At 42.4% G+C, this 26,283-nt stretch overlaps 1 protein-coding gene across 1 annotated transcript in view; it reads left to right on the top strand.

The window, feature by feature from the left end:
* Positions 1-22,924, top strand: part of LDAH (lipid droplet associated hydrolase) — a 95,913-nt gene extending 72,989 nt beyond the window's left edge. Inside the window, exons 6-7 of the mRNA XM_024747812.1 lie at positions 6,091-6,173; positions 19,531-22,924. Of these exons, the coding sequence (XP_024603580.1) occupies positions 6,091-6,173; positions 19,531-19,722 (275 nt within the window). The 3' untranslated portion in view covers positions 19,723-22,924. The remainder of the gene's footprint in view (positions 1-6,090; positions 6,174-19,530) is intronic.
* Positions 22,925-26,283: the final 3,359 nt, after the last annotated feature.

Below are 26,283 nucleotides of genomic sequence, written 5' to 3'. Positions count from 1 at the left end.
TGAACTGACACATAAGCTTCACTAAAAAATCACAAATTTTTTCTCAGCATATTTTTGACTTAATCCCAGAATAATATTTTGAATAAGACAAAACCAGACTGCCATGTTACCTATTCTCTCATTTATGTGTGTAGCTTAGGAAAATCCATTTATAAAAGCCAACTTCAGCTTTAGTTATTCATGGAAGTTTAGCCTAAAATTCAGCAATGAAGGAAAAGATTTTGTGTGTGTGTGGTCAGTATCAGGATTTAGGGCAAAAGGTGATTAGATACAGTACTAGAATATCATCTCTGGTTTAGAAGTAAATGACTCAGTGAAGGTTTTATTATTTTTTTCTATAGAAATTTATATATATATATATCTTTAAATTATCTGCCACTCTAAAAGTTGTATTATTTTTAAAAAAATCATACACCTCGAGTTGTGTGTTTCACTTTGGTGAACTCAATATCACATAGATAAGACTATCTGTTTGCAGACTAAATCAATGGTTTATAATAACGAAAGTCTTGGCTTATGGAGAAACGTGAATAGTAAACATTACTCCAAATTACGCAGAAATTTTAGAATGGGAGAATTACTTTTTTAGATCTGGTTTTCACATTGTTAAAAGCCACAATTGGCACAAATAGAAACTGTAGAAAACGATCAGGGAAAAAAATAAAGACCTACCAAAGAACTGGCCCTTGTAAGACTTCATCTGGGTTTCTGAGCATGTGTAATCCTGCTTAACTTCTGACAAACTCTCCTGGTTTATGCTTCTTGATTGCCTAGCCTTAACTTTGCCTGAGCAGCTCTGGACAGAGCTCTGCTGGAGCGTGGGATACTCACATCACCAGGACTATCCAGTTTCACAGTCTGTCCTCAGCCCCAAGAATTTTGCTACCATGCAGCCCTGCTTGGCTCGCACCTAACTCCTCTACATTTGGTTACATCTTGCCAGCCTCAGGACCAGTTAGAAGATGTGCTAGGAGGGGCTATCCTTGGAACGGCTTTTTTGCAGTCAGCTCCTACCTCTTCCCTCCTATAGGGAGGATCTAGTATGTATAGATAAAGATTGATGCCACCCTCCTCCCCTACTCAAGTACCAGAATCTGATAGGAAGTTGACAACAACATCAACCCCTGTTAACCAAAAACACCCAGAAAATCGAGAGACCCCATTTTTATTTGCTTTTATTAGCTAAGACTGAATTTGGCTATAGATAACAGAAAACTAAATTACAGTGGCCTAAACAGATAGGGATCTATTGATATTTTTCTCATGCACCAAGAAATATAAAGGGGAGAGTCCAGAGATAAATAGTATCTCAACAGTGCCATCAAGGATGTGGGTTCTTTCTGGATTGCCACTCTTTGTCCTCAGCACATTTATCCTCATGCTCGTCATCTCATGATCACATGATGACTTCTGTTACTCTAGGCCTCATGTCTGACATTCAGATGGAATTAAGGAAAATGGGGTAAAAGCAGAGGCTTATTCCTGATGAGGCTTTGTCTTATGTAGGAAGAGAAGTCCTCCCCCAGGAACCTTGCCTCTACATTGCCTCTAGTAGCCAACACTAGGCCATATCCCTAGCTATAAGGGATGTGGAAAAGCCATATGTTTTGACTTTCCCATGTCTCTAGTCAAGGAAATGAGGGGGTTTTTATTGGCTTTTGGGTAGGTACTAGTATTTACTACATCCCTACTTCAAGATGGTCTTGGACCTACCTACCTACCCATCTTCCATGGACCTAACCAAACACCTAGCTAGTAACTCCATCCATACCAGTTAACTAGTAACCTAGACAGTTAACTCCATCCTCTTCACCATAACTAAAGTCCACCACATCCATGCCCCCTCCAGAATGTCTTTGGGCTTCACAAGCCCTGACAAGACCACCTCAGACTGGGGTCTGCAGTTTATTTATGGGAGACCCTCTTGGAAGCACGTCTAGATGCACCTGTCCACAGGAGAGCCTGTCTTGGTTCCCGTGATTATTAGTAGTACCCTTATTATTTTAAAGAGAATTTAAATGAAAACTTTTTGCTGCTTACCTATGTTTGTGTGCTTACTAGTGGCTTCTGTCCTCAGCCACCCTCCCATCATGGAGGTAAATATACCAAACCCTTTTTCTAATCCAGCAAATCTTGTAAGGAGCATTTTTTTAAGAGACTGGTTTTTTTCTTCTAAACCTTATGGCATACTTTGGACATAAAGAACCTAACAGCCATTTTAAAGAATATTAAAGTGACTAGAAATAATATCTTGGTCAGAACAGACCAGGAGTAACAACCACATTTTACACTGCAGTGTACACACCCATGTATGGGAGATTTCCTACCTCCAAATTTCACCTGCCCTAATTAAACTGTGCCCAGTTCAAGTAATTCCCTTTGCTTCAGCACCATCAATCCTCCCTCCCCAATATAAAGGCAAAACTGAACAAACTGGGGCATTCTACTGTGAAACTGTGCTAATGGCACTGGATCACATACCACCAAAACAGCAGGACAACTTGGCTTCCAATCCCCAAGTTCTACTTCAGAAAACTGTTCGTACATCTCCCCCAAACCTCCTATTGTATCATTAATTGTGGTTTTTCTTCCCTCTGCATTTTCCCTCACTGCTATGGCCAGTGCTTTATGTGGCCTAGTCTGGGGCCAGTCTCAACAGAAGCTCTTAGATTGCCACTCTTGCCTGCAATGATTTGTCCCAGTTTTATACCAGTATCTGCCAGCTTGGCTTACCATGTCAGTGTTCTGGCTTCTCTTGTGATGTCAGCTCTTGCACCACTTCAAGGAAGACAGCAGGTTTTTCCTCCTGACCTGTCTCCCTCCTACCCCCGCAAAAAAGGAAAACACTGGCCGAGTCCCTTCCCATTTATTTTATTTAACAGCCCTTAACTCACAGCTGCCATGAACCAAGCACTTGCATAATCACTGGAGAGAATAATAAATGAAATATAGCTGCTGCTATATTTATATATATATATATATTTATATAGCATGGTAGGGGAGATAAATGTGAAGAATTTTAACATATCACACTTACGACTGTTATAAATACAGATACAGGTCAGGAATGGTATCAAGAAAAGGAGAAATTAGTTCTATCTAGATAAGTAAGGGAGAAAACAAATGAATTTGGACTTGAAGATGAGTTGGGAATTTTCCAGGCAGACAAAATGGCATCAAGATAGGTGATTGAGTTAAACAGAAGGCGGCCTTCTATTGTAGATTATGTGTACTTGGAGAATTTAGTGGTACCATTTAGCCTGGGAGATGAATGTCCTATTGGTCTTCCAACTTTAGCCCTCACTCACTTCGTTCCTCAGCCACTCCACTGGGAGTTGATGTCCTGTAGTGATCTTTAAACGCTAAGCAGATTTCAGAAGATGACAGTAGCAAATAAAATAGAACATTAGACTCAGTAAGGTTTTTATTACACCTGTATTTAGATTTTTAAGGAGATAAAAGTAAATAAGTGCCATTCTTCTAAACCATTCTCTTCCCTTCATGTTTTGTTTCCATTACTCCTGCTACTAGATATTTCCTTCACTGTGGTGCTTGAAACTGAATTCTGCTGGGTTTCCAGGAATGCTGTTGATAGTCATTGCCAGGAAAAATGTGTTTTCCCCTTAGGAAATTACACTTCTATTTAGTATTATTGTTTTTGGCCACTGTGCTGTGTTATGAGCTCTTTTTTTTTGTGGTACGCGGGCCTCTCACTGTTGTGGCCTCTCCCGTTGCGGAGCACAGGCTCTGGACGCACAGGCTCAGCGGCCATGGCTCACGGGCCCAGCCATTGCGCAGCATGTGGGATCTTCCCGGACCAGGGCACGAACCCGTGTCCCCTGCATCGGCAGGCAGACTCTCAACCACTGCGCCACCAGGGAAGCCCTATGAGCATTTTTGAGGAAAGAAAAAGATAATTGCTTCCTTGGAGCAATTACTGGAAATGAAACTGGTATTCTACTTTCTAAAAACAACAAAAAAGTACACTTAGATGGGAAACTACCAGGAAAAACAAGAATAAGAATAAAGGTGAGGTGAGGTACATTCCCTGATGAAAAATTTACTTTTAGAAATGTAAGATTCCTTACAAGTTTTTTGAATGTTTATATTTTTTCCAATTCAAGAATAACACTACAGAAAAGTGCTTAAGATGTAAATGTTTACCTCCATGAATTATCAGAAAGCAAGCTCCCATATAACTCCCTCCCAGCTCAAGGATCACCATTGCCTGGATCTCAGAAGCCTCTTTTATACCCCTGCATATCCCACAGTCCACTTCTGAGCTCATTCAGGTTGTTGGCAGAATCCAGTTCATGTGGCTTTTTGATTGCAGTCCCCATTTTCCTGCTGGCTATCAGCCAGGGGTCCCTCTCAGCTCCTGGAGGTCACTTTCAGGTCCTTTTCACATGAGCTCCATTTTCAAACCAACAGTGGTGCATTTAATCCTTCTAGTGCTTTGAATCTGTGACTTCTTCTGCCACTAGCCAGAGAGAACTCAAATTTTGAAGGACTCGTGTGGTCAGGGTAGGTCCACTGGGATAATCTCCCTTAAAGTTGTCTCAACTTTATAACATAACCTAGTCATGGGAGTAATATGTCATCATACTCACAGGTTTCACCCACACTCAGAAGGGAGGGATTGTAAAGGGCAAGGAGTATTTGTGTCATCTGGGAATTCTGCCTACCACAGACCACCTGTTTTCTGCTGCTCTGAAATGCTACCTTTGTCAAAAATTAAATATCTATATATGTGTAGTCATTTGTGGAAGAATTTATTTAAAATCAATATTATTTCTTCCTTAAATGTTTGGTAGAGTGGACCAATGAATTCATCTTGCCCTCGAGTTTTCTTTGTGCAGAGGCTTTAAATTACAAATTTAATTTCTTTAATAGATATAAGACGATTGAGGTTATCTATTTATTGTTAAGTAAGCTTCAAATTTGTGTCTTTGGGCAGACTGGCTGTTTCATCTAAGGTATTGAATTTCGTGACATAAAGTTGTCCACAAAATTACTTGATTATCCTTTTGATGTCTGTATTATCTGAAGGGTTGTCATTTCTCTTTCCCGATACTGGTAATGTTTAATGTCTTCTCACATTTTTTTCCTGATCAGTCTGCCTAAAGATTTATCAGTTATTGAACTTAATTTTAGTTTCATTTAGTTTCTCAATTGTTTTTCTGGTCTCTATTTCATTAATTCCTGCTGTGAACTTTATTATTTACTTTATTCTGCCTACTGACTGGAGTCAGACCAAATATCTTTTATATCAATATACGTGAGTATGTTAAGTCCCTTTATTTAAGAGAGAGAGAGACTTTAAATTTTGTTTTTAAAGAAATCTACTTATGATTTCAAGAGACATAACTTATGACAAAAGACTAAAAATAAAAGACAAATAGGCAGATGATGCCAAAAAGAAAGCAAAGTAACAATAATAACACCAATCAAAGTAGAATTCAAGGCACAAAGAATCAAATGAAAATTTGTGTAGCAGTACCAGAAAATCACATAAATTCATGTTATCTCTGGCGTTCTTCCTTTTTCTCAGTTATTTGACATCTCGAAAATGAGGGTCACTCTGCTCATTCCACAGTCAGTATAATAGAACTAACCCTCATAAGCAACTCCTAAAGATCACTTAAACCTGTTTTAAAATAAACATTCTTTTTAGTTGTGTCCTTTTTAAAAAATTATCGAGATGGTTTCATGTTCATAACTATGTGTGGTTTCCCTGGTATACATGATTTATCTGTCAAAATTTGTGATTCTAATCCTTAAATCATAAAAATGCCTCGATCAGGTATGATTACACACATCTGCCGTGGTATCTGACATTAGGCCATCATACTGCTAACGTTGCTATTGAGAAAGCCAGGTGAGGGTGAGAGAGATGCTTCCACAGGGCATGCTCTTGTTTCCAGAGACAGTGCATGTTGCTGACTCACATGCCTCTCTCGGCCTCACTAATATCTCACATCACATAGCATTTGGCAAAAGAAAAGAGTAAAACAGGAATATACTACAATTAATTTGACATTTGTGTTTGTTCTATATATTCTGTTTGCCTTTTTTTTTTTTTTAACGTAGTTAATGCTGCCTACCTTGGGAGCCAAGAAATGATGGAGGTGGTGAAGAGAGACAATGAAACCATAAAGGAACATTTATCTAAGGTAATCACTTTAGTGCTACAAGGAGGTAAGTAGATGGGCAGAAATACTTACTGAGGATGAAAGGCTAGAGTTGGTTAGAATCTGTAAGACCTCAAGGGTTTATAAATTTCAGATCAAGTTCTACTTCTAGTTAACATTAAGGCAGCCCTTGAAAGTTGCATAGAAAGCTGATTACATAGTTTCTTAAATATGTTTTGCCACCTGTTTTTGTTGGGTTTATTTTTAGGATCGATACTTCTCTCTAGAGCTTTGTACTGAAAAGACTCTCAATAATATTTATAGAAGAAATGAGTTATATTAAAATATAAGTGAAACATTGGAAAAGAACTAACATGCCTATGATCTGATGATCCAGTGAGCCCGTCTCTCTTATTCTCCAATGCATTGGAGTAGGAATGCCCAGCTGACACCAAGGCGAGTTTTCTATACAAGCAGGTGCAGAAAGGCAACAATTGAAATATTTAGCATTTTTGAGTTGCTGCTATAAGTGCTAGAATCTTAACACAGACGTATTTGGAAGCACAGTTTCTGAAACTGTGAGGGGCCGTGGTTTAGAATATGTCTAAGCACCCTAGAATTAAGGTGGCCCTGGTACTCCCATGGCATCATTTGTCTGTCTGTCCATACAGCTGTCTGTCTGTACAGCTGAATAGGATAGAGCTGTACCATCTAACACGGTAACCACTAGCCACATGTGATTATTTGTGGCTACTCTGAATTGAGATGTGCCGTGAGTGTAAAATACACATTGGATTTCAGAAACTTAGTACCAAAAAGATAAGTAAAATAGTTCATTAATATTTTTATATTGATTACCTGTTGAAATGATAATATTTTAGATACGTGGGGGTAAATAATATATATTATTAAAAGAAATTTCATTCATTCCTTTATACTTTTTAAAATGCAGTTAGTAGAAGTTTTTAAATTACCAGTGTGCCTTTGTATTTCTGTTGGACTGTGCTAATATAGAGCTTTGCAGTCCAGTGCTGAACCGTGACATCTGCTGGATGCAATGAAACGAGCCCCACTGAGTGACCAACTCTTACAGGGCCCAGGAACCTACAGTCTGCAAGTAAAATCTTAGATATCCTGCTGGGTTTAGAATCTCTTCATAAACCTTGAGACATTTGACTTAAACTTGCCTATAGTGTTAATTCATATTTCTATAACCACCCAATACAATTATCTTAAAGCAAGAAATGTATATGTTCTTAAAACAATATTTTTAGAATATCGATCTATCGTAGCTTCACCCAGAGAGGACTTTTGAAAGTGCCAGTCTGTGTTTGTCTTATGGCCATAGTGGTCATCATATTTCTAAAATAGCAATTGGCCAGAGATTGAAATTTTGAAGACAGAGGAAACCCTCATTAGCTGAATGGGGGAGGTTGGGGCCTCATAAGGACCCTCTTTCCAGGGATTTCAACTGTTTCCACTCATTGACGTACGTGAAAATGCAAGAAAAACAGTATTTTATTTTTTAGTTAAATTATAAGTGAATTTGTTTCAAAGCTGTGCTTAAGTTCTCAAGGCTGGAAGTTCATAAAAACAACTCAGTTCCCAGTTAATAATAAGACTGGCAGATGCTCATTTCCAAAATTCACACTTGCTGAATGACTAGACCCGTCATGTGTCAAAGCCTGTCTTACCACCTGTGGAAGCCAGCTGCTGTAAAGTACGCATCATTCCTGGATTCTTTTTGTATGTTGTGCTCAGAAGGAGGTCAAAGGAAGGTGCTAAGTTATTCCTGTCCTAAGTTAAATCCATATGCAAGTGTAATCATTCCCAGATAGAGGGCTGCTCATGGTCAGGACCGTACTTTACTGACACTTCTGTGGGAGAAATATGGGGGGATAATGGTAGATGGCAGGCATTTCAAGGTTAATATTAACACACGGTCACAGGACTAAACTTTTCCAACTACAGGGAATGGTTTTATTTTGTTTTTAAGATAACATGACATGTACTTGTGGAGTCTGGGAAAGCAAGGCATTGTTTAATGATACACAACGACCTGCGATTAATGGAATGTCCTTTCTACCAGCTAAGTTTGAACTCTCCACTAGAATATTACAATTACAATTCCTAAGTGAAACGAGGTATAGAAAGACAAGAAGTTTATTGCAATTTTTTTGTTTCTGTAATGAAAAAAAATGGAAACATGCTGTAATTTAATATTGGTAAACGTTGAATCAACATATGTCTCAGTCTGCTTGAGAAGGTAAGGAAACTTAAAAGGGCACATAGTTCCAGCAAAATAGTGGGCATTTCCCCCTGCATTCCAAACAACCCTGATAATTAGTCAGACTTGAAAATCAGTTCCCAAGACTAGACATATCCCTACTTTAAATATTCTAGTCAAGGATACTGTGTCTCATTTCTGCCCAAATATAAGCATTCAGAAACTTTGTGCCTCTCCAGGACTGTCCATTGTAAAGATGTTTTGAGCCACACATTTTGTTGCAGAAATCGTTAAATATATCTATTATTCAACTTTTAAAACAGTTCTGGAAAATGTATCTTTGTGCCATCCAGTCAGGAAGCCACAGGAGATTTAGTCTAAAAACAGTCATTCTACTACCACATGTGGATGGCTTTTGGATTCTTTCTCCTCCTCTAGAAAACTATTATATCATAATCAGCAGACTTTGGTTCTAAATTCAAATTTTTTACCACTGAATTTCCACATGAAGAGAACTTTATATCTTCTTGAGGGAAATGTGCCTTTTTAACTCTGAAAAATCTCCGGAGCTGATTGTCTCCCTTCCTTCTTTCCAAGGTCTAGAGACTTTACAGACAGTGTCAGACACTGCTGCAGCACTACATGAGATTATTTCCCTTTCCTGAAGCAAATATGTCAGACTCAGTTGTTTCCAAAAGAATATATTAGGGCCTGTGGCATCATAGGTTGTGTTCTTTCTTCACCTGACTGAATTCTGCCTGTCCTTTAAGACTTGGCTCCATTGTCATCTTTTTTTTTTTCCTTTGGCGGTACGCAGGCCTCTCACTGTTGTGGCCTCTCCCGTTGCGGAGCACAGGCTCCGGATGCGCAGGCTCAGCGGCCCTAGCTGCTCCGCGGCATGTGGGATCTTCCCGGACCGGGGCATGAACCTGTGTCCCCTGCATTGGCAGGTGGACTCTCAACCACTGCGCCACCAGGGAAGCCCTCCATTGTCATCTTTAAGAGGGCTTCCCCAGCCCCTGGTTTTGGTTAGAAGTCCCTCCCCTCGGCTCCCATGGCTCCATATGTAAAGTTATAATACTGCATTTATCACACAGTATTTAAACAGTCGGTTTTCCCCTCTCACCCACCTTGAAGGTTTTTCTCATCTTGGTATCCCTGTGGCATAGCACAATGCATGATACCTGGTGAACAATCAATAGGTGTATACTAGATGAATGGACAGGAAAGCTGTTACAGATTCTAAGCCTTTTTTGTGCCGTGGATCTCTCCAGCTGTGTCGTGTGTGGACTCCTTCTCAGAGTAGTTTTTTTAAGTGCATGAAATAAATACATGAGATTACCAAAAAAAAAATTATATTGAAGTATAGTTATCAAAATATATTAAAAGCAAATTTGTGATATATAATTTATGCATCTTTATTAACAAACTAAATAATGAGATATAATAGCAGTCAGAATTACTATTGTAAATATGCTGTGATATGCATAAACTTTTAGTTACTTAAAACAATTTTACTGTAATTTGAAAATTTCAGTAATTTTATAGATGGCAAAATATAGGTATTTCTAATATTTCTGTGGTTTGTTGCCTGTGTTCGTAATTGAAGGAAATACTAAATTATTGTCAGAGGTTAGCAAAAAAAATGATATATTCTTTTTCCCATCCAAGTTTACATTACTCCGCTCCCCTCAACTGCCACTGCATCTACCATGAAACTGCGTGGACCTGTAGATCCCAGGTGAAGAAGTTGCTTTGAGGCACTAGAAAAGGTTAGGGAGTATGGTACTGTGGTTTGGTCACTGGCCTGAGAACAAGAAGCCATGATATTCTACACTAAAGAGACTATTTTGAGTTGTTAGGGAACCATTGAAGGATTTAAGGAAGGGGGTAATAATCAGGGTGATACTCAGAATGTTTGACAACCATATGACATAACCACTGACCCATCAGAACATGTGCCGTCTGTGAACAACCAGTTCAGAGGTGCCAGTTCATATCAGTTAGTCCTAGGAATGTGGCTAGATTAACCAATGAGAGGGATTATCTGGGGGGAAATGTGTATCAGAATGTTGGAAAAGAATGAAATTTGAAGTGGGAAAACTGTTTAGAAGACTTTTATAAGAACTAAGGCAGTGGAATTGGGGATAAAGAAGGGGTAGAATTTGGAAAGATTTAGGGAGTAGAATCAAAGACACTTAGTACTCATAGGATATGAGAGAATGGAGATGGAGTCTAAGATTATTTCTCTGTATTTGGATTTTGTAACAAGATAGGGAATATGGGAGAAGAAGTGCCAGCAAGTTGTGGGAGCTGGTTGAGAAAGTAGTTCATTTTGGTACTTTTGTTTGAGATACCTGTGGGACATCCGGGGGACACATGTCTGGCAGGTAGCTGGATATATGGGTGTGAAGCCTAGAAGAGGAATCTGGGCTGAATTTTGATTTGGGAATGATGAGGATATATTTGGAGTCATGAGCATGGAAATAGTAACCCAAGGAAGTATGTAGTATAAGGAGAGAATATATCTAAAGGTTGACCCTTGGGGAACACATTTAAAGGTTGGGAGGAAGGAGAGGAACTAATGAATAAGACGGAAATGGAGTGGGGGAGGGACGGGAATGAGAACCAGGATGGAATAAACCAAAGTAAGAGAATCAACTGTACATTTTCACCACCCCGGTCCCAATCCTTCTGGGAGCCGCTGGGGTATGCTCTGCATTAGGAGGCACCTGGTGTGTCTGAGGCAAATAGGAGGTCAGCATTCCCATTCTGTCATTGTTCTCAGCTATAAGGGGATATAGTCTCATTCAAAGAAAAGTGAATTAGTGTTTGGTTTAGAAACTTGAAGTTTTCATTTAAAACTCACTTAGGAGGGAAATTCTAAACTGCCGTGACCATCCTTGGCCTAGGCTTATGGAAACAGCTGGTGTGTGCTACTGCCAGACCAAATCTGAACATCACTATCAGTCAATAGGGGTCTGAAATTGTTCCCAGCGAGAGCACATGAGACGCTGCTTTCTTATGAAGGTAGGCAGCGGTGGAAGGACTTCCTGCAAAGTGGTGCTGCCCCTGCCCCCAGAGGGCCAGCCTGGGGCCAACAGTGTGGATGGGAAAGGGGCAGGGTGTCCTCAGGAACAGGGACCCCTCTGCTACGGCTCTCCCCATCCTGCTTAGCCTGCCTGAGCCCAGAGGCGCATGTTACCTTTGGGAACAAACAAACCTTGCACAGTTGTTTGCAGATCTGGGCATGCAAATCCTTCGGACATGCACACGTCCCGCTTAGTGGAGCATAGGATGTGCTCTCTGGACCAGCTAACCAAGACTGCCTTTCCGCCAACCTCGGTCTGAAACTGATTGTGTTAGTTCTGCCTGTTTAATTTGAAGCCTGTTCAGAATATCATAATCATCCTGGAAATAGATAGGTTTGTTTGTATCTCAATCATTTTGACCTTGAGAGCTTCATTTTAGGCACTCATTTGTGTCAGCATACCCTTGAGTTTTCTAGTGGAGCGTGATCGGGGAGCAGAATCTTCACAGGTACAGCATGAGCTTCAAACTCCAGCTCCACCATTTGCTTACTTATGTGACCCTGGTTAATTTACTTGACCTCACTGTGTCTCCTTTCTTCATCAATAAAATGGTTTAATAATACTATCTATTCTCATGCAGTTGTTCCAAAACTATAATGCTATATGCAATTCATATAAAGACCTTGCAAGGGGCTTCCCTGGTGGCGCAGTGGTTGAGAGTCTGCCTGCCGATGCAGGGGACACGGGTTCGTGCCCCGGTCCGGGAAGATCCCACATGCCGCGGAGCGGCTAGGCCCGTGAGCCATGGCCGCTGAGCCTGCGCGTCCAGAGCCTGTGCTCCGCAACGGGAGAGGCCACAACATTGAGAGGCCCGCGTAACGCAAAAAAAAAAAAAAAAGACCTTGCAAGAGTGTCTGGCCATGTACTAAGCAGTCAATAAAAGTTTATTATTACAAAGTTAGTTATATCCTAGATATGCCTCTGAGTACTTTAAAAAGACTTTGCCTATCTTTTCCTCCCCCTGCACACCCCTTCAGATATTTTCATTCTATAATGAAAGATTTTGGTAATATTAAATATGTAGCCAAGTGACCCTGGAATGCCCCAATCCCATTCTGGCCACTGCTTCCCATAAAATGCCTATGGGAGATGTTGTATAGGAACAGCAGTGAAGGGAGACACAGTAGTACTTAAACTTTACCAGGACTTGGGTCCAGTACGGAGAATTCAGATGAGCTGGAATTGGCCATTTCTCTAAGTTAGTTAAGCAAGACCCTTCCCAGCACGTCTGCCAGTTTCCTGAGGCATATAACCAGGGAGAAACAGAAGCACAGGAGGATAAATTTGCTCCCAGTGCCTCATACTCTGCTGCCTCACCAGAGGAAGATAGATGCCTTGGGTCAGCTTCTCACTCCAGACCCAGGTAAGAAAGAGACGAAGCTAGTTACTCTGGAAGGAGCAGTGACTTACGTTTGGGAATGAACAGGTTCTGGCCCTTTACACTTGGATCGTGCAGAAAGAAGGGAGCCCCACTTTGCAGCGCTTTTGATGCATGATTGTTCCAGCTACTGGAGAGTAGCCCAGTCCCTAACCCGCTTGGACTTCCTACTCCTTTTGCACCCAATTCCCACTGCTCCCCTAGATGCCTTCAGGGGGAGCAGGGCTCGGTGCTTGTGAAGGATTGTGTGTTCACCTCTGTCCTCAGCCACTTTTTTTAATTTTTAGGGATTTTAATTCCCTTTTTTAAAAAATAAATTTATTTTATTTATTTTATTTTTGGCTGCCTTGGGTCTTCATTGCTGCACACAGGCTTTCTCTAGTTGCGGTGAGCAGGGACTACTTCTCCTTGCGGTGCACAGGCTTCTCATTGCAGTGGCTTCTCTTTTTGCGGAGCACAGGCTCTAGGTGCGCAGGCTTCTTTAGTTGTGGCTCACGGGCTCTGGAGCACAGGCTCAGTAGTTGTGGCACACAGGCTTAGTTGCTCTGCAGCATGTGGGATCTTCCGGGACCAGGGATCGAACCCGTGTCCCCTGCATTGGCAGGTGGATTCTTAACCACTGCACCACCAGGGAAGCCCTAATTCTCATTTTTTTAAGAATGGGAATTGAGCCAGTTCTAGATAAAAGAAAGAAAGGAAACAAGGTAAATCGGAAAATGAATTTTCTAAACTATCTCCCTTTCTTCAGCAGTTGTTCAAGTTCTTAAAAATGGTTGCTCAGAAAGGCTGCAGTAAACTGTTAAAGCTTTGTGACTGCTACCTCTCTGTTCCTGAGAGGGCTGGGATTTTCAAATAACTGAAAGGAGATGCTTATGTTACAGAATAGGTTTCCTTTAAGGTTGCAGGGTCGAGGCTTAAGTGTCTGACTTCGCGGGGAGGGTAGAAGCAGCAGCCTGTTGCTCTTGTCCAGCAATTCCTATGATGCCTGTAGTCCTAGTCAGCTACTGAATAGAAAGAAGTAATTCAGATGGAGATTTTTTTTCCAGTTTTATTGAGATAGAATTGACACATAACATTGTATTAGTTTAAAGTGTACAACATAGTGATTTAATACATGTATATATTGCCCAGTGATTATCACAAGTTTAATGAACATCTATCACCTCACTTAATTACAGTTTTTTTTCTTGTGATGAGAACTTTTAATGTCTACTCTCTTAACGACTTTCAAATATTACAGTATAGTGTTAACTATAGTCACCATGCTGTATATTACATCCCCAGAACTTATTTATCTTATAACTGGAAGTTTATACCTTTTGACCACCTTTACCCATTTCCTCCACCCCCTACCCCCTGCCACTAGTAACCACCAGTCTGTTCTCTGTTTCTGTGAATTCGGTTTTTTGTTTTAGATTCCACATGTAAGTGAGATCATACAATATTTGTCTTTATTTGTTTGACTTCACTTAGCATAAAATACCTTCAGGGTCCATTCATGTTGTCGCAAATGGCAGGATTTCCTTCTTTTATAGCTGAATAATATTTATTATCACCAGATAGAGACTTCTGTGTGTGGCTTTTTTCATGTTTAATATTTTAAGATGTTAATATATCACTGGAAGTGATTTTTGTTAGTTATTAGCTAAATCAAATATATAAACTTGTATCATAAGGTGGTTTCTGATACGTCTTTTGTTCTTAAAATAAATCATCTATTAGTAATGCATAAAAGCCAGCAACTCAGTGAATACTAAAACAAAGCTTTGTTGCATCAATCAGGGCAGAAGTCAGGTTTTCCTGCTTCTGGCTCCTACAGTACTTTGTTCGTACCTCTCTCTGCCTGTTGTGTTTAAGGGCCAACTTGTACATGCCTGAGTTCTTCGCTACTCTGGAGCTTCTCCAGGGCAGAGCTGTCTTACTTCTGAATTTCAACCACTTAACCGGTGCCAGATGGGAGATAGGTTTAGAGTCATTTTGGGTGGAAACGCTGGGAATCTGCAGTTTCAGGAGCAAAAAGTTAAAAAAAAAAAAGCCATTGGAAAAGACAACTGTGGCTGCTCTGTGGGGGCAAGCTGCAGCAATTTGCAGGGACATTTTAACAGGGACATGTATCCTTAGGGGCAACTGAAGAGTTAAAGGAAAACATATCTGTGAGCACAGAGACTATCTGTGATAACTATGGTTATCACAGTAACCATAATTCCACCTTACTGTAGAAGGTACACAGAGAAAAGCAAAATCCTGGGCAATCAAAACCTAGAATTGAGAAAATTAGATGTTGTGTTTAATAGAGAAACGATTACTTAACATAACAATTTGGAAATAGAATAATTTCCATCTCAATAAGGTATACTCTTTATCAACTCTCATGCATATCAAAGCAAGTGCCAAGGAGAAATAAGCTATAGGAAATAATTAATTTTCTTGTAAACATTTGATTTAAACATCCTTCTGATAGCCTGAGATTCTTGGTTAACAGTTCCAGTATTTGCATCACCCCTGTGGCATGCAGCACCCCAGAACTGTATACATCAACTTTGTGTGTGTCGGTGATTGTCACATGCAGGTAGTTTTCATAACCAGTTTAAGACCTCTCAGTCTTCAGGTTTGTGTTTTCATACCATGGTTCAGTTTATTCTTAATTGTAAATAGTAGTAAAAGGTACTGATTAGGAATGCCATCTCTGGATTTAGAACTCAGTTTTTCACTGGGTTATATTCACTAATTGTTTCAACTTAAGCAAGTTAGTCTCTCTAAGCCTAAGTTTCCTTTTCTGTAAAACAGGAATAAAATACCTTCCTCAGAATATTATTATAAGGACTCAGTGAACACGAAACTTAGCATAGAGCCTGGCAAATCATTCTCAGTTTTCATCAGGTCATCGTTATTTGTTGCGAATCATTTTTACGTATCGACATAGTAGTAGTGTACACTCCTCACCACTACGCTTCGGTGTCCGATTATTTCTTTCTTTATACGTCACCTGTCCTTCCCCCTCCCCCACCACTACCACCACACACCCCATACTTTTCCAGTTTCCTGTTTCAGGTTACAGGTGCAGAGTCCTCTGTTCGGATCTATCGCCTGTGACTTATAATCTGTAGGGATCAGGAAGTATCTTGAGCCAGTGTATGTAAAGGCAATAGAAATAACCACGTGTTTGACTTGTAAGCCAAGATTTTCTTACAGAGCCCTTCTTCTGAAGAAGAACTTAAATAAACAATACAAAACAAAACAAAAAGACCTTACCCCACTATCACTTAGAAATGTAACCAAATACAGCCCCCTCAAAATGATTACAGTATGGAGGATTGAGAGGTAAAATCAGATGAACATACGGGAAATCTATGGTCCTCATTGTTATGCCGTCTTGAACACTGACGTCACTTTGTGTTGAGGTTCCTAGCATATGCCTTGGGCAGCGTGTGTCCCATAACTACTTGGACAGGACCTGTCTCTTGATACCTGAAGGTAGGGGTGGGTTCCTGTAATCCATATTTATTACTCCTGCTCAACTGTCTGATACCTTCATGCATGAGGGGAGGAATGGCGCTTCCCCAGTGCTAAGCCTCATCAAGCTGGATTTCTCAATGGAGACGGTTCCCGTTGTAATTGCCTCACTGAAAAGGAAACGCTCCATAGAAATTGTCTTTGAAGAGTTAGGCGGAAAGTAACAGCAGGTGCCACAGTGATGCTTTCCTCCTTGTCAAAGTGACTTCATTGGGGGAGGTCTTTCCTGCCTTGCTTTCCTTCTAGTTGGCCCTTTTGTATTAGGGTTTTTCATAAGACCTCACCACCGTAGCTTGTACTGGTGTGAGGACTCCCACAGTACCCTTCTCAGTGTCCCAGTGTCTTCGGGCAAGAGTGCAGTGGAGCAGAGGAACAGACCTGATGGACATGAGCCCAAGTCTGAATTTCACATTTCTAGATTTCTCAACACTGTTTCATACTCTGAGGAAGTGTTGAACAGCTGTGCATAATGACTGTTCCAGATGCTATTTCCTAGATATAATTTAAAGGATTCTTGGTGCTAAGAGTAGGGAGTGGTTTAGAGAGAATCTAAAGTTATTAGCCCTATTGGTAGATCATTAATGCCTGCAGACAGCTTGTACTCCCAGCAGTATTGCAAGGGGAAGCTGTGGCAGGGTGGTTGCTGAGAAATTCTGAGAAATTTATTTTTTCCACAACTGGCCAGAATAGTCACCCACTGGTTGTGAGGTTGCAGCATTTTAGAGCTATAGAGAGACCGGCACCAGGAAGAAGGAACCAGGCAACTGCCAGGCTCTCCTGTTCTCCAGGAATCAAAAGGAGCTTCATACACTGCTGAGAGCCCTAGCAAGATGAAGTGTGGCTTGGGACCTTTGGCATGCCCAGAAATGGTTGTAGTGACAAAAACAGGAGAGTAGGAAGAGGAAATTCAGTGAAAAATCTGTGAGCCACAGATCCTTTGCAGCTTTCGAAACCAAAGCCCAGGTGAAAGCCAGAAAAATCCCTATGAAGTGTTTTGGAATAAGTCTACAACTCAAAGTTTATTTGTCAGTAATTGACTCTCTGGAGTACTACATTAAATATTCTCCTCTTTAAAGTGTTTTTTAATTAACCATCTCTTTAAATGTTGATGACATCATAACATTACTGTAATAAAAGTTGGTATTTTTATAAGAGTGATCTCACCTGTCCGTATTCAGATAATGGATTTAATGATCCAAGTAGAAAATTATCCAGTGGGCAATAACACGTATTTCCCATATCCTCCTCCCGCCTCTGCTTGATCCCCTCCAATCTCTTCGTCACTGCAGCTGGAGTAAGTTTCCTACCATACAGACTTAATCACATCACTTCATTGTGTGAAGTCTTTTGTTAGCTCCTTTGTTAGCCCCAACCTCCTTATTGGGGCACAGAGGCTGTTCACGACTTCATCTCTCTCCGCCAGCTCTCCAGACTTATCTCCCATATTCCAGCCTTTTTTTTTTTTAATTAATTAATTTATTTATTTTTGGCTGTGTTGGGTCTTCGTTGCTGTGCGCGGGCTTTCTCTAGTTGCGGCGAGTGAGGGCTACTCTTGGTTGTGGTGCGCGGGCTTCTCATTGCGGTGGCTTCTCTTGTTGTGGAGCACGGGCTCTAGCCGTGCAGGCTTCAGTAGTTATGGCGTGTGGGCTCAGTAGTTGTGGCACACGGGATTAGTTGCTCCACGGCATGTGGGATCTTCCCAGACCAGGGCTCGAACCTGTGTCCCCTGCATTGGCAGGCGGATTCTTAAGCACTGCACCACCAGGGAAGCCCAGCCATTTTAAATTACTTCCAATTCCCAAGCGTGCCATGCTCCTTCATACTTTTTATTTGCTTGGTATACTCCCCACAGTGTGCTCCCTCAACTTGAAGACTCAACTTGGACATCAGTGCTCTAGGGAACCTTTCCTGCCCACTGGTTCCCACCAGATGCCCTTATCTGGGCTAATTGTCTTGTGAACGTGGTGCCTCCAGTTCCCTCCCCCAGAGACTGTCTTAATTATCTGTTTTCCAGGTTCCTAATACAGAGTAGATGCTCAGTAAGTATTTGCTGAATAGATTAATGATTAAGTGTTTGAATGAGTGAACAAACTTGGTGTGTTATGGAAACTACAAGTGACTATAGCCACTTACGGCATAACTCTTTGTTTTCAGTGATAACAGATGTCAGAGGGGCCTTAAAATTTAGTTTTGGGGGAGTTTTGGTAGAAATTACCAGTATGTACCCTTCTGAATAGGATTTCACCTTTGTTGCCTTTCTTTTTTTGTCAGAAATACAGAAGTAGAACATAGTTTTTCAGTGAAGAACAGCAGCTTAGAGCTAGACATAAAGATGTGTGTGTGTATACACTTATAAATGTATATGTGTATATACACATAAATACACATATATACCTATTTATATATACATAGGTGGTGTATATATGCTTATGTGCCCATACATATGTACACATATGTGTGCATATGTACACAGTTGTATGTGTATATACATATATGTGTATGCATGAACATGTGTGTGTGTATGTGTATCAGGGATTGGTACAGATCAATAGTCAATAAGCGTCTTAGTGATGCCTCAAAGGAAGCTCTGTCTCCATCCAGCCTGCTTGCTGTCACCTGAAGTATGATTGTGACACCTCCCCACTGAATCAGCGCACTCTCCTGCTTCCTGGAGCCTATTCCTAGAAATGTCATAGACACTCGGAGTTCTGATAACACTTCATCTGCTACATTAAGAAGCAGAGTCCATCTGATTCATCTCTGCATACATCCAACAAACATGTCCCATATGCCTACATGTGGCTGTATGGAAACTATTAAGTGTATAATGAATGGTTACTAGTTAGTGATTATGTCTCAATAACTCTTCCTTGCCCTCATCAGCCATCTCTCCAGTGTCCATGTCAACCTCAACATACACAACTTTGCTGGCGAGTCCTTTTAGTGAATCATGGGTGATGTATCACACCAGGCTCTCCCTACATGAGTTTCTTTCCATCAGATGCCAAGGTTCGCTCCCATAAACCATGAAAGCTCACTGCCTTGAGAGCCACTCTCCGGAGGGAGCCTTGGGACTCGCTTATAGGACTAGGTGCAGGGGCTGTTTTCAAAGCATTACAGGTTGCTGGTGTCATATCCGTGTTGGGAGGGGAAGTGTTTTCTAATAAATGTTTTTGTCTTGTCTTCTAGCTTACATTTTACTATGGTACTATAGATGGTTGGTGTCCAAAAGAGTACTATGAAGACATGAAGAAAGATTTTCCAGAAGGAGATATTCGACTCTGTGAGAAAAAAATACCTCATGATTTTATCCTCTATTTTTACCAGGAAATGGCAGATATGGTAGCTGACTGGCTAAAGGATGATCTGTCCAAAATATAAATAATGACACAAGGAGCAAGCACTGACAGCTAGTACATAAAGGCAGTAGGTGTACTTAGTAGTAAGTAGTATACTTAGTAGGTAAATGTTTAATTTTAATGTTGGATATTAGAAGAGAAAAACAGTGAGACCCTCTTGGCTTAAAAACTATCACCTCCCAGCTCCCCATGCTACAGACTGAAATAAACACAGTTGATCAATATTCCATAGGATTAACAACACATTTTCCAAAACTCAGGGAACACAGTGATCTAAACAAAGTCTCTTATGTTTGCACGAGATGCTCAGTAGCACCATACAGTTTATTTTGGTAGGCAAGATCCTTTCAGACAAAAGGAAATCTAAATTTAGTTGATTTTAATTGAGTTACAGTGTAGAATAGGCTCCCCTAGAGAAAATTATGAAAGACCTACTAGAAAATGTAAGAGACCGCTGAATGTTAAGTGTGTAGTCAGCTTTGTGAAGCATGTGAGATCATGAGAAGGATACACTCAAGTCCAGTAGCAGGAAGTGATGAGCAGTGGATCTTGGCAGTGGACCTGGGTCTCTCTTAAGGACAGAAGGTGAAGATCAGCCCAGACTAACTTTGCACAGGTCTTGGCTGAGATCATCAGAATCAGACTGGATATCAGGACAGCCTGCACAGCCCACCTGTTACTACCTTGCAGCATGTCTCAAACCACCAAGTCAGCCTTCTGTCTGGCCGCCAGTGGCACAAGCCCCAGCAGAGCCAATGGCAGGGGAAGCACTGCTTGTCTCCTTTCCCGAGGAGTGTGACTTCCCGATCTGCCTGCAGTAGTCAGCAGATAAGGCTCGTCAGTCATTCCTCTGGTCAACTAACAACTAATAAGAGTTATTGAAGGATCCCAATTCTGCCTTCCTCCACAGACAGCTAGCAGGCTCTGGCTGTGAGCTCCCTGCAGGCTCCTGTTCTCCAGAGCCAAGGTGGGGAGGCCCTAGGCTGTCCCAGATCAGCCTTGTACCTGCCACATGCAACTGCCCCTTCTGTGATATTTTTCAGTCAAACTCCACTGAGGACCAGCAGTGAACCAAGTACTATAAAGGCATTGTGGATAGATTGTTAGCTACATTATGATTCTTTTCTTCTGAAAATCTTCTAGTAAGTAATTTTTGAAAGGGCATCTTTAAACTGCTGAATAGAGAATTACCATAAGTGATTTCTCCATTAGTTTTGTTAGTTGGAAAGAAATTGTTTTACTGATGAACCTAAACAACCCATTAAGTTAAGTGAATTCACCCTCTCCAGGCACCTTGAGGTCCAGTAAAGAAGAAACTTGTTCTCTGGCCTAGAGCAGGCTAACAATATTGCTTCCTTCCCTAAATTGACTCAATTCTGGGACCTTAGGAGCCAGTAAGTCCCGCTGACTGCAGAGATGGTTGATGATAGATAGAAACATTCCATTTTCTCCTAGGGGAAATCCCTCACGGTGTCCCATTCCTTAAGGACAATGGGATGTTGTCCTTCTTCTCAAAACCTAAAGCCCCCTGATGAAAGATTCACCTCTGATATGTGCCAGCCCAGTGGTGAGCGCGGTATGAGTTATGACCCTTTGACGTGGCTGCCATGTCAGAGCAAATGACTTCTCAGAGGGGAGGAGCCACGCTCCAGGCAAGCAGTGCTCTTGGCCCCGGAAAGGAGCCGGTAGATGCCTAAGCCGCTGGCGCAAGGCTGCATACAGAGTCCTTATTGGCAACTGTGTAGGGAGGCCTTCTAGAAATCTGATGTTAGGAGCTGGGTCTCATGGCTTGAAGTGCCTTGCATACAGGAGGTGCTCAGTAGTACTAAGCCAAGTACTGGGTACGCCATGCTGCTGGAACGAAGAGTGACACGCCCAGCTTTCCTTTTAGCATGACCTTACATCGCTTCCTATTTCAGGAGTCCACGTGTATGAAATTATGTCTGATAAACCAAAGGTTACCAGAGCTTAAAAAATGATAAGAAGTAAAATGATAAAGTAAATTTCCTGTTTATCATCTAAGCACCAAATGAATTTTCAAAATAAGTGTTTTACCCCCACTTTCTGACCTTGCCTGGCCTGATCTCTGTGTGTTGGGGGAGGAGGGGTACAATCCTAGCATCCTCCTGAGTTAGACTCGGGTCAGAGTCTCTCTGTTAAATTGAAAAGCCACTTTCTCAGTGCTTCTTGTAGAGAAGGAAGAATCAGATTTCAGGAGATTGAAGTTCATTTTATTTCATTAGGAATTAAGCAAAAATGTTTCCGTGCATATGTATGAGGTGATAGGGTGTGTGAACTCTGGAGGCCTTACTGTCTGTGTGATTTTAGACAACTTCATCTAATTTCTCCATGCCTCAATGTCCTCATTTATAAGATAGGATTAATAATAATATGTACCTCATATTGTTGAAGAATTCAATGGGATGATTAAATGAAAGCATTTAGCACAATGCCTGACCAAGAGTATCTTCTCAATAAAGACTGGCTATATTAATAATAATTATTATTAAACATCATCATAATAAAAAATAAAAGACTAAAGTTGGTAAGCAGTGGATGAAATCCATTTTCCAGAAGCATTTCTGCCTGTATATCCCGGTCAGCCACTTGAATGGCCCTTGTCAAAGATTTAATAACTTCATCTGGGGTTATCTAGGGCTGAGTGAAAAGCCTAAACTGGAAATCATGACCAGTTGTTCCTAGTCTGCTCTGGACCATGGGGGAGAATCTCCAGAGGCAGCCCCTGTGGCTTTTCATGGCCAGGTGTCCAAGGCAGCAGCCCTCTCACCACTCAACCCTTGGAGAGCCAGTGACCTCCAAAGGCTTGATTTCTCGTTATCCTACATTATATTAAATTTAATTCCAGACGTGAGGAGACACAACAACTTAATATAATACCTGATTCTGGATTAGATGTTTTTGTTATTAAAAAAAACTGTTGGGACAGTTTGCAAAACTTCATTGAATGGGATCTGAAGATTAGCTGGGAATAAGAGACCAATGTTAATTTTCTGATTTCACTGGTTGTGGACAAGTAGGAAAATGTCCTTATTTGTACTGAAGACACACAAGTGTCAGGGAGCCATGGGGCATTATGTCAATTTACTCTCAAATGGTTCAGAGAAAAAAAAGTTCTTTGTTCTTGCAACATTTTTGTAAGTTTGAGATGATTTTGAAATGTATACGAATAATTATTTAAAAAAAAAAAACACACTCTCCTTCTGCATCTGTCTCTTATTGCTTCTTTTCCAGAAAGTTAATTACTTCTTCTAGGAAGTAAATGAAGACTGGGGTTCAAATCCTGGACCTGTCATTTATCAGGTTTGTGATGTTCAGAGGCTTAACCTCCCTGAGCCCTCTCCTTCACTCCCCTGCTGGCCCTCATCTACAAAAGTACTTGTGTTAGCTTTTGGACTTCGGAAGGGTTTTTGTTTGTCTTTAATGGGGTCAAACGAGGTCTTGCATATAGTATTTAGCTCCCTGCCTGGTAGATGCTCTAGTAAATGGTACCTAAAGGAGAAGGATAGCAGACTTGTCTTCTACACTCTCTTCTCTTTGGTGCAATGGTCCAGGACTCCTCGATATCGCAGCTTCTGCAGTGTTTCACCCAGCGTGAAATTTGATTCTAATCGTCTCAGCGTTTCTGGTTCATGTTGGTGAAGGAGGAGGCCACTCGCTCACCCGACACAGCTTTCTGACCCCAGGCCATTGCAGGCCTCCCACACACAGCCCAGGACACCCAAACATCCCCTCGAGGAGCTTATAGTCCTTTGAAAAGATGTAGGAAGCAAAGTGTTTCTTAAATAACACGAGGCATCATCTTTGTTCCTGGCCCCCTCTTGCCAGAAAGAAGAGATGTCCTTGGGCTTCTCCTTTCCTTGCTGGGTGGGGCTTAAGGAGCGGGCAGTGCCTGGGCCTGAGTGTGCTCTGTGAACTAGTACATCTCTGGGGACTTAAGGCTGAAGCTGTCCTGTAGGAGTGCCGAGGACAGGAAAGATTTCCGTTCCGAAGGGGCTGAGATTCCTGCCTCTGTGCCCTGCAGGTGTAGGTGAGTGATCACAGTGGCCCACGTGGGGAGCCAATGGGGGACATGGGTCTGTCCTCTCCAGCAGGCTGAAGGCATCTCCAGAGCAAAACGGTGAGGGCCGGAGAAGGCTCCGGGTTGCCACAGTTCTGTAAAGAGAAAACAGCTGGAGGGAGGGTGTGGCAGGGCTGCTTCTGGTGCCAGGAGGACAGGTGGAACTTGGGTGGGTTCGGAAGAGAAGAGAACAAGTCCAGAGAAAGAACATGCTGCTCACCCTGCACTTTCACAGCGTCTCATTCAGGCCTCACAGTCGTGTGTTACCACGAGGGTGCCAGGCAGGTGATGTGCTTAAGACCTCACAGCTGCTGAGTGACAGCTGGGCTCTGCCCCAGCGACACGGCTTCACCCCTTCCCACGCACCGTGCTGCCTCCTGAAGGGGACAGCGGGCAGGCGGCCAGAGGAGTGGAGGCTTGGGGAAGGGGTCACACGAGGGCCGGCGAAGGCCAGGTTGTCAGCGGAAGGGAAGAGGAGAGGGCTGGGAACAACAGAGGATACAACAGATGCAGCTTTGGGGTGCGGGGTGCGTATCAGGCAGCGGCCTGTGAGGGTCAGAGCGGGGGCTGAGTCCCGCGTTCCGGTCTCGGCAGCTTTGCTACGGCCACCGGATGCTACAGACGCACTTACTTCCCTCTGTTCCTCCAAACTTGTGCTGTGCCCTGAACCTTTGGGATCAACTGCTCCAGCTTTGAGAGTGCCCATGCCTCGACCCCTCCCCAAAATACAACTGCTTCTGCCCCACAGAGTGGCCTCTCTCTCTGTCTCTCTCTGTCCTCTCTGTCTCTGTCTCTCTCTGTCCTCTGTCTCTGTTTCTCTCTGTCTCTCTGTCCTCTCTGTCTCTCTGTCCTCTCTCTCTGTCTCTCTGTCCTCTCTCTCTCTGTCTCTGTCTGTCCTCTCTCTCTGTCTCTGTCTTCTCTCTCTGTGTCTCTCTATCTCTGTCTCTCTGTCTCTCTGTGTCTCTCTCTCTGTCTCTCTGTCTTCTCTGTCTCTCTGTCCTCTCTGTCTCTGTCTCTGTCCTCTCTCTCTGTCTCTCTCCTCTCTCTCTGTCTCTCTCTGTCTCTGTCTCTCTGTCCTCTGTCTCTCTCTGTCTCTGTCTGTCTCTGTCTCTCTGTCCTCTCTGTCTCTGTCCTCTCTGTGTCTCTCTCTCTCTGTCTCTCTGTCCTCTCTGTCTCTCTCTATCCTCTCTGTCTCTCTGTCCTCTCTGTCTCTCTGTGTCTCTCTCTCTCTGTCCTCTGTCTCTCTGTCTCTGTTTCTCTGTCTCTCTGTCTCTGTCTCTCTGTCCTCTCTGTCTCTCTGTTTCTCTGTCTCTCTCTGTCTCTCTGTTTCTCTGTCTCTCTCTGTCTCTCTGTCTGTCTCTCTGTCTGTCTCTCTCTGTCTCTCCCCCTCCCTCCCTCCATCTGAACCCTCACAGTCCCCTGGTCATGTCTCTATTGAAGTACTTGCCATTATTTCAGGAATTAGATTTTTATCCTCCCTGCCCCACTATCAACACTCCTTCCTGCCCTTAAAAAGAGAGTCCTAGGAGATGGGACTTGTATCTTAGTCACCTCTCTGTTCTCAGGGCTTATAGAATAGGGCTGTCACACAGAATAGTCAATAAATATTGTTTCCTAAATTAATAAAAGTTGCTGCCATAGGCAGCAACATAGCATAGGTTGCCTAATAGGCAGCCTCTCCAGAAATACAGTTCCCTCAGTCAGTCAGACTAGCAGGGAATCACATCGCTGGGACCCCTTGTCCCTCAAAACTGAATATGTAACTGGACGTATGACATGGACTTGCTATTTTATCCCTTAAGCATTTCCTCAGCCTTGCTCTGCACAGTTGGGTCAGACAGATTCCAGGACAGAGACTGTTCACTATCTGGCACTAGCAAGGCCACGGCACGTCGCGGCCCATTCTTCAGCCCGTCCGGCTGCAACTGTTACTTCCATTCTTCTATGATTAGAAAACCTCTGGAGTTTGGGTATTAGCAACTACCAAGTATGCGGTTATTACTTGTTGAGCACTAACCCTGTGTAACACCCCAAGTGGGAATTACAGCAACAATACACGAGAGCCCGCTCCGGGACAGCAGAGCGTTTTCATTTTCTATCGCATTCCTCAGACACTCTGGCAGAGGGGCTGTGCTGACCTCCCCACACTGGGACAGACTTCCTTGCTGGGTGAGTCTATGGGAAAATTCCTCTTCCCGGGGATGGGAATGTGACCCTGTGACTGGGCGTCCATGACAGCCAGGAGTGCGGTGCACCTGCAGGGCCTCCCTCCCTCACAGAGGAACCAGGATCCCACCTCTGCAAACCCACTCTCGTCGGGCTTTGCAGAACATCTGGGCTTCCTCCCGCTGGCCGCGGCTGCAGGGCCATGCACCTGCATGCGATTATGGCTCAGCAGATGCCCCCAGCCTCACGGTCGGTGGCTGCACACTGGTGACACCTCACAACGGATGAGTTTCTCCCCAGATCACTGTTCCTTCTGAGCAGAAGAGCTTCCCAGGGATA

This window comes from Neophocaena asiaeorientalis, unplaced genomic scaffold, assembly GCF_003031525.2.
Source record: "Neophocaena asiaeorientalis asiaeorientalis breed wild unplaced genomic scaffold, Neophocaena_asiaeorientalis_V1.1 scaffold84, whole genome shotgun sequence".
Taxonomy (NCBI): domain Eukaryota; kingdom Metazoa; phylum Chordata; class Mammalia; order Artiodactyla; family Phocoenidae; genus Neophocaena; species Neophocaena asiaeorientalis.
Note: the sequence above shows the minus strand (reverse complement) of the source record. Positions and strands in the feature narration are given on the sequence as shown.